The following is a 14,463-nucleotide window of genomic DNA, read 5'->3' as shown; positions in this document are numbered from 1 at the left end:
ATAATATTTAAGGAATTAGTTCACTGTACACACTTCAACTTTACGTTTACTGTAAGCAGTATTTCTGTTATGTTTTTGGTCTTATAATTATCTCAACTGAAAGGATTTTTCTTTAATACAAAGATGTTATACATTATACATGTAAATGGAAGTTTGTCTTTGCTGACCGCGAAAAGGGGTATTCCAGTGCGGCTGGGGTGTTGGCTGTCACTCTACTAAATTTTTAAAAGTAATATATTTTCAATACGATTAGTTGATTGCAGTTAACTCATTATTGAAGCTATATGAGTGTTTGTATTCTTCGAGGGGTACAGAGAAACCACACGCACGAGTTACTTAACTAAAAGGTGACATTATTGTTAATTAGAGATCCACGTCACTGAGAACTAGTAGCGTTTTCTCCGTATTAGTTTAAGAATAAAAAGTAAAATGTTACATAAGAACTGTAACAAATGCGAAACATATCAGATACTGCATGGTATTCCTGAAACGCAAACAGCAGTGACTGATTACTGTAGTAGAGATAAGTGAGAGGATTATAATTCTGTGGCTTAATTTTATATACTGGGTAGAGCGCGGAAAATTACTGTCAAGTTTTCAGGTTGTACATTGAGAAACAAATGTGAATTCCATCCGGTAACTTCATACTTGTTTGTGTGTATATATTGTGCATAGAATTCGTGTAGACACATATTATATGAGGTACAATGGGGATACTGGTTTAATGATAATTCTATATGATTCATGAAATCCCGAGGGCTATTGCGTGTGAATTTGTGTTTTAGATTGTGATATTTTATTTTATGGTTAGAAAGCCTGTACATACACTGCAATTTCTGTAAAGAGTAAAAAAGGATAGATGTTCGAACATTATAATTTAACTCAACCTCGATGCTGAAAGAAGCGTTAAACCCTAATCTAGCAAACAGATAATTTAATCTTGTTTTGACACCTTCAAACTACATGAAAAATCTAGCAATTTGTGAATGTAATGATAAAGATAATTTTATTGCATTACAAAAAGCAACGTAAAAATAAAAGAAAAAAAGAACACATTAAACTTATATATAGTTTTAGGTCTATTTATATACGTAATCGACATAATATAGTTAATATAAAATTATACATATATCAAAATGACTGCTTGAAGTTAAATATTCCTTTCCAGTACTGAGGCTATATGAGACATAACTCACGAAGGGTGTTACAAAAGTTCTAAACCTAGGTGTGAAGGGAGCAGTTGAGAGTTACAGTGCTACTCTTCAACATAACACCAATGTACGGTAATTCAAAGTGTGTACATATATATGTTTATGTATATATATATATATATATATATATATATATATATATATATATATATATATATATATATATATATATGTGTGTGTGTGTGTGTGTGTGTGTGTGTGTTTAAGTGCATATATGCCGCTGGTAAAGTCTTGTCGAAGCCGCCCAGAATGTCGATTATGACGTCATCATTGGTGTCTGAGTGGACATCTTCGAACTCTTTTTGGGATCTATGACCAGATTAAAATCAGAATGTGTCAAATAGGAGCAAATAAGATGCGTGTGAGGAACCAATTCAAATCGTGAAGTGATGCCATGGTGACAACTAGCCTGTAGTTACCCTGGTGGAAAAGTACCTTTAGTTTCACATGGCGCTTCTGCCCAAATTGATCACGCAGCTTTCATAAGAGGTCTGCATAATAATCCCCAGTTACTGTTTGTGCTTTGAAAGATAATCCAAATCCCAAAGAACAATAGTTATTACCTTTCCTGCTGAGGGCACTGACTTAGCCTTCTGTAGAGGTGAGGATAAGAATTGTTTCCATCGTTAGGAACTTTGTTTTGACCCTAGTTGATAATGGTGGTTTTATCTGCTGTTATGAGTCGAGTCAGAAAGAAATATGGATTGTATCGGGAAGACTGAAAATTATCCCTTGAAGTTTTGCGCTTGGCCATTTTTGATCATTTTCGGATACCCATCTCGCGGAGACTTTTCGTATACGTTTGCAGTTAACGATCACTTATGGTACTTTTAGGGACTTAGTCAAATATTTTCCTGGGTTAGTGTTTCAACGAGCCTGCTTGGTCGAGGGTCACCTTCACTGCTGGTTTTTCCCCTCCTAAATTCGGCCGCTCATTTCTTCACTGTATGATAAGAAGGGGCACTATCACCTATGTCGACGTGGACTTCCTGCAGCATGAAACTCTTCTTATAGAGATATTCAATAACAGCGCTTGCTTTCAGTGTCTCTAGTAAGTCAAAATCACTCACTCTGCTGTCTCTTTTTACCTGTAAAAGCACAGAAAAAGTAGACATTAACACAAATTTTGGTATTACTCACACAATAAAGGTTCATTAAATATGTCCGAAAAGCTCTACACATATAGTTATAATATTTCTTAATTGGGATTAGACTTTCGTAACAATCCCCATTCTGCTTAAAGGGGATCTGAACCAACACTTGAATTGTACCTGAAGCAAGAACCTCCGCAGAAATCGCAGGCAGGACCACGTACGCAATAAGCATACGGGCCCACTTGATCAAAAAAGAGCATTAAATGAAATCATAAATAGAGATGACCACATACGAGGCTTAACACATTCAAACTACTAATCCAACATTTAAAAAATCACGAAAACAATCTAAGCACATGCTGTTTTCCATCATAGGCAACTTCATATATATATATATATATATCATGGCTATATGGTTAGCATAGGCGGCTCCAACACTGAAGACTTGGACTTTGTTTTCTGGTTAGAGCTCGTGTGTTCGTATTTCATTTGTTCCCTGGTTAGAGCTCGTGTGTTCGTATTTCACGTTAAATTGTAAATCTGCTGGAAAGGGACGTTAAGCTCCTGATCAATCAACCAGCATCACTCTACACACAATAATTTTGCTTTCTAAGTTAAAAACTAACGTATCCATTCATCTTCTGGGTTGCTGTATAGAATAGACGAAAGCCTGGTACAATATTAAATAGTGAAAAGGCATTTTGAGTAATGAATTCAAAGGTACTCATTTTTGCGTCTCCAAATTCATACAGATCAATGTACAAGTTTTAAGAATTATATTAAACGTTGTAGGTAAGTTTAAGTATAAATATGTTAATTTGTATTGGTTTTAATTTGCATTTTCTGTTTTTAATTAATATTTTTAAAAATAGAATCTCTTCTGTACAAAATAAACATCCATCTGATCAAGTTATTTGTGATATTTTCAGATTCCGAAGCAGCTAACACCAGTTTACTGTGAACTAGTCGGTGCTAATCCAGGTTCTCGTCCAAATCCAGCGGATGTTATAACGAGATGTCGAAAAGTTGGTGGTTATTTTAAAAATGAACTTGTTGACACGTTATTATTTCTGGAAGAAATACAGATTAAAGACAAAAATGAAAAGAACCGTTTTTTCAGTGGACTTACACCACAATTGGACAATTTTCCAGAGAATGTGTGTCGCCATAAAGTTCTCCCACAGTTAATAACAGCATTCGAGTACGGGGATGCAGGATCAGCAGTTCTGGCTCCAATGTTTAAAGTAAGCAGGGAGTTAAAAGGATGTTAGGTAAAATGTGAAGATTATCTTCTCCTCATTAGTAGTGGTAGACAGTACAGGAAGAGGTTCCTATAGTCCGTTTGTTCGTCGATTGTTCAATCTAAGTGGTGGAATTTATTTCAGGTCCGTTTTGTACACATAAAAAGTTACTATTTAATTGAAGTACGTAAGGAACATATTTTCAGCACGTTACCTGTGTGTTCCCTGAGGATAGATATTTTGTAGATTATTATCTTGAAAAATTACACTGTTAGTCTCCAAATTTGTTGAGTGATTTTTTTGGTTATTTTTTAGTTTCAAATGTTAGACATATGTTAATTTCTGAAACTACTAACTAGTTTAATCAAAGGGATTTGTACCTATACATTTGTTCTTGCTGTGAAAAATATTTTATTAGTTAGGTACACCTAAAAAAAATACTAATTTGTGTGATTAATACGCCAGCTTGTCGGACACCATCGAACCTGTGTGATTATTCTCTAGTTTTTCTGTTCACGCTTCACTTTAATTTTCTTTCAAGTTTATTAGTTTTTCTAAAGTTTGACAGAAGATACACACATTTGAGTATTTTCAATGTACCAAAGAGATAAGAAAACAGAAACATTTAAAATTCGGAATTCGTCGTTGCCAGAAAATTGATTGAATATAGCGCCTATTTTAATTCACATTGCATTTCCACCAAGTCCTTTAAACTTGCAAGAATTTTGTAGTGTGTATGGCTTATCGACTTATCGCCTAAGATAGGTCCTATGTTCGTTATAAAGCTAAATGAAATCGAATGTTAATAATGAATAGTAAAATTGCAAGAACTGCTTGCTGTATATGTATTTTTTCTATATATTGAAGAGAAGGATAATGTGTTTATTGCCCACATTTTTTTGAATATAATATTTTTTCCAGTGTGCTACATCGTTTACTAATGAATTGCATTTTAGCAGAGACGTGCGATGATCCAACAGATTACCCAAGCAATCCTGTAGTCGTTTCTTTCCTTCTTCAATTATATTTCATAATACTTATAAATTACTAATTATGAAAATTCATTGGTATCAATACTTTAATGAAATGTATAAGACTATTACAACTACTGTTTAAAATACTATAGGTACTACTATAAAAGACTACTAAAGCAGTTCTGGTACCGTAAGAGTCACAGAAATCAAGTCTATTTCGTTATACAATACACGAGAGAAATAATATGGTTATAACATTCATTGGACCAAAGCATACTGCAGTGGCAGCCTGTACGGGCAATTGACTTTGGTTACAGTTTGTTCCTCTCTTGGTTCTCGAGGCTTCTCTCATTGTTTGAAAGCTCCAGAATAGGTAGACACCAGTCTGGATTTCCACAGCAGAGAAATATAAGCATGCTCGCCAATCAGGTGACACAAAGTAGATTTAGAAATATTTCAGGATTTCATGATTAAATGAACAGAAAGTTCAATCATGATTTATATATCGTGATTCTTAATCAGCTAATTTCAAACTAAACCTTAAGTTTTGTTGCAGACCTTTTTGTTGGTTTCAATTCCCCTAAAGCTTCCAACTCACAAGCTTTAGGGTGAGCTTCTCCGTGGCTAAGCGGTTAGCGTACGCGCCTTTGGCGTGGGAGACCCGGGTTCGATTCCCGGCGGGAGCTCATGTGGTTCGGATTCCACGTTAATCAGTAGGTCCATGTCTCATATAGCCTTGCTGCTGAAAGGGACGCTAAACTAAAATCAACTCAACAAGCTTTAGGGTTAACACTCGCAAGTCGGATGTGAAGGTAGACAGTTTGTTATTGTGAGGACATGTTAGGATAGGTAGTTGAATATGCCTAATAATCGGAACGGACAATTTTTATAAGATCGGCACTGCTTCTTGTGTCGTCTTATTTTTATTTTTCCTCAAGTTAGCGTGTTATCAATGTATATTATTCTTCCTGTAATCAGTCTTGTCCTGAAATAAGGGTAATTTCTGGTATTTACTGGTAAGTTTTTGTATTTACTGGTAGAGCACTCACCTCTTATGCGCGAAGTCTCTGGTTCGAACCGTAGCCATGCAGGTTTGTAGTGGACAACACCGTGTCCTAAGTTTTCTCGGGGTTCTGTTTCCTCCCACCTTTTCATTCCACAAATTATTTGATATTCACTAGCTTTCAATAATCATCCGTCTCCGTTAGCCTAAAGGGCATAACTGTGGAATGTAAAACTAGAAATTTGATTTCATTCAATTTAAATTTTTGTCTGTATCTGATAATGATATTATGTTTTTTAAATGTTGCTCTATTTGAAGTGTAATAGAGATTTCTTTATAAGAATATGGTGTGGCTCAAGAATAGTAGTTAGCAATTTGTGTTTTAGCAGTATGAAAAACCTTTACTCTTTCAGTGGCTTGTTCGTTCACTAATAAATGTTTTTGCAAGCAAAACAGTTGTTCTCTGTGCTTCAATTACATTTAAGTAAATATTCCATGCTGGAGGTTAATCTTATTTTTTGGTTCATTGTAAACTTGTTGCTCTCCAAAATGGAAATTTGTATAGAAAATGCCCGTATACAGTCTTAGAAACTTCTTGAAATATTTCTATAACATATTTATGATTGGTCAATGTGGAATTGGAAGTTTTGAGCAATATACCAATACCAAATAACCTATTATGTTAGTTCCAACTAGTCGAATTTTAGTATTCATCGTTCATCCGCACTATTTTAGTGAGAATATGAGACATTTAACAAGAGATAGTTGGTTTTAAAATGGAAGTCGGAATTCTCACCTTAATAAAACAAGAAAAGCTTTTAATTATAAAATTAATTGATATTGATGCCACTGTTTTCGCATTGAGTGAAATTCTGAATTTGAGAATTGGTCTAAATTTGAAAGGTGTATCAGAAGATTGTTGAAATGTAATATAATGAAGTTAAAAGAAAATCTGCCAATTGAAATTTCACTAAGTTTACTAGAGATAACTCCATTTGAGACCTACGCATAACAATTCTGTGATGTGCATGTAGTTTTGTGAGGTTAAGAGCAGTCTTAATTTATTTCAACAGCTGGGATGTCTTTTGGATGAGACTGAATATCAGAAGAAAATTGTACCTTGTGTGGTGAAACTCTTTGCGTCAAACGACCGGGCTACAAGAATACGTTTGCTTCAGCAGTTGGAAAATTTCATAGGTAAGTTATTGTTTATATTCATCAATGTGCACACACAGTATGTCTATATGAATTTCATATATATATATATATATATATATATTGTAAACGTACGATCAAAGTAAGAAAAGTTGCTTACTTTGTGCCTTCGTGTTCACTGAATATTTCCTTCCTCTTTGGAAACGTCATCAGTGCCATTTTTATTATTGTGTCACCGAATTCTTACTTTTACATCTCCTATTATCTTGTTAAGTTTTGTTATCTTTCGAAAACAATAATTTTAGGACAGGTGGTGGAACGGTTCGTTTTAAATAATTCACGAAGTTTGCAGCAGGGGCGGATCCAGACGGACTTCTGGGGGGTGGGGTTGTAGTACTGCTACTTACAGCTACTTTTAAGAGCTCCAAACTCGGATGAGTTTTATTTATATATAAAATGAGAAAAAATTTCATCTTCGGGGGGGGGGGTCGTCCCCCTGGATCCGCCCCTGTTTTTTCAGTGTCAAATATGCCAGTGAAATTAGTGTTTACAACAGCCAAAAATGAATGAGGTACGACTACATAAAGTAATAAATTAGACACATATTGTGGAATTCCGTATAAATTATTAATGTAAAAAGTATTTTCGTAAAAATAGTGGAGCTATCTCGTGGCTAAGCGGTTAGCGTACGCGTCTTTGGCACGGCAGAACTGAGTTCGATTTCCGGCGGGAGCTCATGTGGTTCTAATTCCATGTTAAAGTGTGGATCCACGTCTCATATAGCCTCGCTGCTGAAAGGAACGCTAAAATCAAATCAATTTTTCTTTTTTTTTAAAAAAAAAAAAGGAAAACAGTGAATTTACTGGAAGTACAGGAACAATTATTAAGAATGTAATCAAAAGCAGAAATTAAGTCATGGAATAGTCTGTAATAATTGTTCTTTAAAAGATAACGAAACCTACAATAGGAGATTTAAAAGTAAGAATCTTATGACAAAGTAATAACAATGTTACTGGATGATGATCTCAGAGAGAAAGGAAATATTCAATTTAAGTAATGAACACGGAGGCACAAGATAAACCACTTTTGTTACGAATATGTGGCCTATGGCTTCTCTTAAGTAGATATGAAGATCAGAGTATTTACTAGTGTTATTGAAGAATATTCCAGAAAGAACCAACGTTATATAATTAAAAAAAATAATTTTTATTTGGACACAGACGTGAGTGATACTTCATAAAAATCAAAGAAGTTTAAATGTAAGCAATTTGATTGCGAACAGTAGAGAATGTACGTTTTCTGTTCAAGATGGTTAAAGAAACTGTTGCTGTAAAGGGATTTGAAATTCACCGTTCAGTAAAGCATGCAGATGTTCAAACTCTTTCAACTCAAATGTTTTTTGAAGTACAGAATCCCCTTATTTTAATCATAAATGAGCATGGTGAGATCTTAAACAATGTTTGTATTGTGAATATTCTGTTCGATGTATAGTACACAAACGCAAATCCAGGAAAGATCAAATTGTGTAGACAGAAAAGATTAGAAGTAATGTAGAAGCCGATTACAAGAAAAAAATTTTACTGTTCGTAATTTGTTACATTGTTGATATTGGTAAGATTTCGGGATTGCTTTGTATAGGCAATGTATTGATTTTATATATATATATATATATATATATATATATATATATATATATATATATATATATATATATATATATATTTATAGATATATATATATATATATATATATATTTATAGATATAAGATTGTTTGACATGTTTTCAGCAATAGTAATTTTTTATATATTAGGTGTAGATTGTTGTGTGCGAAGGTAACTGACGTTAAGAAGTCATCACTGTAAGACAATATGTATAGTGAAATCCAAATTAATGAAGTAATGTAATATTAGTTGTTATTTGAAATTGGTACTTTTAACTTACTTGCTGGGTTACGCAGTTGCTGGGTATTCCTTCCTGGCCTTAACCTAGTGTTTATGATTGCAAATGTATAGAATTTTCAATCGCTTCAGTGGGTATACGTGTATCATTTAGTCCATTATAAAGTACAATGTATAAGGTGAACCACTTATGTTGATATGTCTGTAACTTTTGAACTAATAGAGGAAAAACATATCGAAATTTTGTACCATGCAAATATCTACATTAGGGCATTGTTTCACAATTTGCGCGATATCACTAGGTTGACAGTATTCATACCAAACATAAAGTTTATATATATATATATATATATATATATATATATATATATATATATATATATATATATATATATATATTCAAATGGCATTACGTCAGGTTATTACACATTTCAAATCTACATGCTAAACGAAAACTTACAATAACACCTTTGTTATTCAGTGTTGCCAACTACGGGCACTACAGTATCAGAAACATCCAACTTTTGCTGACCACTACAGCAGTAATAACGCACATGAGATGAATGACTCATATGTAAAATATTTTAGTATCTAATATTATGAACATAAAGTGATGGATTTCGAATGAATAGGAACATAGTTACAACTTTAAAATCCTTTGTTTCGAAAAACTGCTTACATAAATACCTCATCCAATCACAGAGGTGTGTTTCAATAATTGTTAAGATCATAATGCCGTTTACAGGAATTTGATATCTCAAACTGTTCTGGAGATATGACAAACAATGGAAAAAGTTTGCAACACTACTCAAAACTACGTAATTCCGAGAACTTGTTTTAATTGCATCTGCCAAAAACTATTGTTGGGGTGTGATAGAAGTAAAGAAAAGCAGCAACAACTGGTTTAAAAAGTTCTCACAAATACTCCATTTTAAGCAATGTAGCAATTTTTACTTTTTTTTTCTCAGGAATGGTTTCAGATATATTTGCTGTAAACGGCATTATGATCTTTATGTCTGTTTAGAACCATCTACGTAATTGGATGTGACACAAATATATATTAAAAAAAAAAAATAAAGTCCTTTGAAGAAAGTCAAATTTTCAGTTCCTTTTAACATTATTTCTACTTGTTTGAAATACATCATATGATAACCGTAGTATTCGACTCTAAGATATTTTGGATATGCATTATCCCGTCTGTGTCACTTGTATTATTACTGTTGTAGACGCCCCCAAAATTTGGTTGCTTTTCGATGTTCGTGATACTGTAGCATCCATAGCTTGCAACACTTCATAACAAGTTGCTATTGTAAGTTTTCATTTAGTATGTAGATTTGAAATACGTAATACCCCGACGTATTATCATTTGAAGAAAATACAATTTTATGTTGAATTGGCAACATTATTAATCTGGTTGTATTGCAATGTATGTCAAACAATCTCCCCCTGTTGATATTTGCATGGTACGAAATGTCAGTGTTTTGTATTTATTAGTTTAAAAGTTACAAGGGCGTATCAAGATAAATGATCTACCCTGTATATATATCCCCGCTGAGCATTCTTTGGAATATTTTTTTGCAATACATCTTCCTGTCTAAGTATTATTAATACAATACATGACGTAAATATATGAGACGGGTTTAAATAAATTCGATATGAAATACAAGGATTACATTTTGTAAATACAAAATCCTCACCTTCAGGTGATCCGAAAATTATATAGTAGTTTGTTTACTGCTAATAATTTCAGAAGCCTTTTGGTTTTTGTTCTTTAGGATAACTTAATTAGTAGATTTTTATACTTGGATATCTCATGAAAAATATCACAATCCACTCATAGATATAACAAAAGTAAAATTCAAGGCCATTATTATGTGATTGCATCATATTATTCACCATTACAAATTGGTGTTATTCATCAATCACCTTGCGACAAGATTACATTTCAAAATTTCTTTATATGTACTTTACTGATTCTGGTTAAAATTAAAAGCAATTAAAAAGAATTAATAGCAGGTTCGTACACTATGTAACCATGTAAAATACTATTTCATTAGGATGACAAGATCCTGTACCAACTGATGTGAACGGAAATCATCGTACTTGAAAATATCTAGATTTTTTCGTTGAAAATATTACCAACTAGTCATACAATTAATTATGATTTTATTACAATGAAGAACTCAAGAATTAAATTGCCCTGAAGGAAGAAAACTAAAAATCTTCTGAAATTTAAGTCTATTTTTTTCTTACTGTTGAGAGAGAACTCCTGAGGGGAGAAAAAAGTACAAAAGCTTTTTGTTGAAGCCATTGGATGCAGCATGAGTTTTCCAAGCATGTGCAGTTGTTCTCACACCTATATTGCTCCAAAAAGAATTCATATCAAACTTAAACATGAAATGCCAAATACAATGTTCCCCAATCCTGTTTCTGGATTTCTTAATATTGGAGGGAGAGTATTACAGTCTACTAAGGTAATAAAAAAAATAAATGAAACCCTCATCTTTAATAGAAAGGTATTTGAAACGGTCACCAAAGCTATGAAGTCGGTACTATATACAAGCCTTGGCTATTTGGTCAGAAACTGAACTTAAAAAAAAAGGAGGGGGGGAAGGGACACTTTTAAGCAAGTATGCTTTATAAACGAATTGGAAGCAAATTTAGACGTTATTTTTGGTTTTTGTTTTGTAAATACTTCATTTATCTAGTTCGTGTTTTATTTAAGTTTTCTGTTATCATTAGTTTGTAATAAAGGATTCACTCAACTTCATAATTTCATCTAAAATATCTTATGCCGAATAGACAACAAGGAAGTTTTCAATAAAAAACGCTTTGAACCTGAGAATTAGTGAATTATTTCATTATATCACTTATATTGATATATCTAACAAGAATATGATAGTACCTAATGCTAGAAGTGTCTAACACTGATGGTATCTAGTAGTAGAAACCACCAGGATTATAATACGTAATTGTTAGTGATATTTCAATCTTTTATTTTGTTGTACAGGACATTTGCAAGCGGCGACGGTGAATGATCAGATCTTCCCACAAGTTGCCAACGGCTTTATGGACACCAATCCAACTGTTCGAGAGCAAACTGTTAAAGTAAGTATGTTGTCCTAACTAATGTGATGCGATTCAAAAAATAAATAAATAAATAAAGCGTGTTTAGTCAGATGATACAAAGTATTGCTGAAAGAAAAATAATACCTTAGTAGAAAGTGAAAACAAAACATGCAGATTAAAATAAGTATGTGATGCTGTTAATTTTACGCAGAACTTTTGCTTGGAATCTATAGTTCCAGTGAGGAGGGAAGCATTTTCGTAAGTTGAAGAACCATCTGCGCTTGGCATAAAGTACTCTTGCCTGGGAGCTTTTCAGCACCTACATAAGTTATTTTCTCAAGTTGGTCCATATCTATAATATGGTAAATTTCTGTGCAGGCTGGACAATATTTTCTGCCCTTGTGCTATGTATAAGCCATATGAATTCCTGCCAGTTAAAAATCCCGATCAACAGAATAGTTTTCACATGACGATAGAATCTGCAAACGGACATGTATTATATATATTGTATAAGCAATTCTACTTATTCCACTTTCATAAATGATCATGTTACCATTTTATGGATCGACCTATGCACTTAGTTTTGATTTAGCAAAAACTAGCATTTGTCTGAACACGTAATTCGAATATTATAAACGAGCAAACCAAAACCGATTGATCAATACAGAATAAAAGTAATACTGACCTCCCGACTTTTCTACTCATTTTTACGATTGTCAGAAATTTATTGTAATAAGATCATAATAATCTATAATTTCATAATAATATATACTTGGATTTGACTGCCCGTCCTCTCTTAAGTATTAGAATGTACAGAATTTTAGGAGTCAAATGTATTGTTAAATAAGTCTAAAATATTATAGAAAGAGGTTAAATTGTTGATAATATACGAATACTGAAATTCAATTAGTATTGAAAAAATGTTTATTTAAATATGAAGCAATGAAAGGAACTACAAATATATTTTCGATGCGTTCAATTTGAAGAAATTGAAGTCGAAGTTTAATTTTAATGCACAATATTACACTTACATTGGAGGGACTCTATTACTATAATCTAAGTAAGAAATAAGCAGTAGGATTTGTTAATTTTGTATTAAAATTGTGAAAATATGAGAAAATTAACGCTAAGGATTTTAAGAGAAGCTAATGTATCATATAACCTGTACTTTTATTAACAATTCTTCTTCCGCCAATAAAAGATGATAATCCTCTGTCTTTCGTGTATTTGTTTATTCATGTAATTTTATTCTATGTGCTTTTCTAATGAAGAATATTCTACATATTCTTACAGTCTGTGATACATCTAGCACCAAAATTAAATTATAATAATCTCAATGTTGAGGTTCTCAGACATTTTGCGAGGCTGCAGTCCAAAGATGATCAGGTGAGTTAGTTGTGTTTGCATTAGTCGGATTTTCTTTACTGTATTATATGTAAAATTTTGCCCCAAAACTATTAAGTTGTGGTTTAGTTGCTGTTAAGGGAAACACACAAGGGAAATATTAAAATGTGATATTATAATTTGAACTAAAGAAAGTAATATATTTAATGATATTTGCGACTACTGGAATGTTATCAAACTCAGGTTTTTGGCTAACCATGCAGGAGTGCTAACAATAATTACTGAGTCCGATTCTGGATCTCACACACATTTTCACTTGTAGGGGTTCTACTCAGTCATCTAGACCTCATGAATTATACCACAATTAATGCCATGCTTGAACAACGTAGTGTTAGCAATGATGGGTTTGGAGTTGAAGAGGATATGGAGGGAGGAAAAGAGGTAGTTAAAGAAAAAATAGTTCATCCATTTTATTAAAGTCAAGAAATTACAGGAAGATCCTAAAAGTCAAGAAAAAGTCGTAATTTAGCTCTTGAGTTACTTACTATTTAATCCGTAGAGAAGACAAGTCAGAAACGTTTAGAATGAATTAATGAATTCTATTTGAACCGTATGAAGGTGAATGTTTCTATGATTCAAATGAAGGAAATCTGTCTTTAAGTGATGAAAGAGTTACTCTTATTTCCTTTTTAATGTTGCCTACATAGCAAGGATTACTATTATAAATGAGGAGTAGAGCTTTCAGAAGTGAAGATGCGTTTACTTTATAACAGCAGAAATCGTTAATACTGATTATGCAGTAATTTTGTTTCTAACAATTTCAAGATCTTTATTTTTACAAGTATACTTTATATTAGAGGTCTGATACACGAGAAACAATTCAAATAACGTTATTACCGTGGTAACTTTCCTGTTTAAAGATCTGAAATTTAGTGACCAGGTCAATTAATAGTTAGAAATTTGATTTCTAAATTGATACACGTCCTGGTTATTCTAAGTTAGAAGAGACAAGTAAATTTCTACCATAATGTGAAAGTTAGCCAAAATTAGTTTCAGCTTAGTGGAACAAGCAGTAAAGGGCCAATCATAATAAAAAATTTTGACAGTTTCTTGCTGCTCAGTTTCGTCTATTTTCTTCCTTAGTTTTGTGTCGGGTAAACTAATCATTTACGGGGTACCCAACTGAGAATTTCCTTTCAAAAGCTCAGATAAACACGTTTACTTGAACCAATAGGTAGCATTAATATCGATAACGAAAATTCAACAACAGATTAAAAATTTAATAACAGACGATGGCATTTCCGTTCCCTTATTATGAATAATAAAGTTTTAAGTTCAGTAAGATTCTGCTCTTTTACTTGTTGTTTAACATAATTTCAGTGAATATATTCAGTTCCTAGTCTTCTGATTGTTGCAAACTCTTACGAAAGTGCAGCGAGTTCTGGAGGTAATTGTGGCGATTATTAAGGGTAT

The 14,463-nt window shown here is 32.8% G+C and overlaps 1 protein-coding gene across 2 annotated transcripts in view; it reads left to right on the top strand.

Moving 5' to 3' along the window:
* yata (N-terminal kinase-like protein yata) overlaps nucleotides 1-14,463 on the top strand; it is a 74,915-nt gene that overhangs the window by 37,036 nt on the left and 23,416 nt on the right. For both annotated transcript variants that reach the window (XM_081730486.1, XM_081730487.1), the window contains exons 6-9: nucleotides 3,235-3,549; nucleotides 6,597-6,720; nucleotides 11,588-11,685; nucleotides 12,940-13,032. In XM_081730486.1, the coding sequence (XP_081586612.1) occupies nucleotides 3,235-3,549; nucleotides 6,597-6,720; nucleotides 11,588-11,685; nucleotides 12,940-13,032 (630 nt within the window). The remainder of the gene's footprint in view (nucleotides 1-3,234; nucleotides 3,550-6,596; nucleotides 6,721-11,587; nucleotides 11,686-12,939; nucleotides 13,033-14,463) is intronic.

This window comes from Thermobia domestica, chromosome 11 (assembly GCF_964235325.1).
Source record: "Thermobia domestica chromosome 11, izTheDome1.hap1.1, whole genome shotgun sequence".
Lineage (NCBI taxonomy): Eukaryota > Metazoa > Arthropoda > Insecta > Zygentoma > Lepismatidae > Thermobia > Thermobia domestica.
Note: the sequence above shows the minus strand (reverse complement) of the source record. Positions and strands in the feature narration are given on the sequence as shown.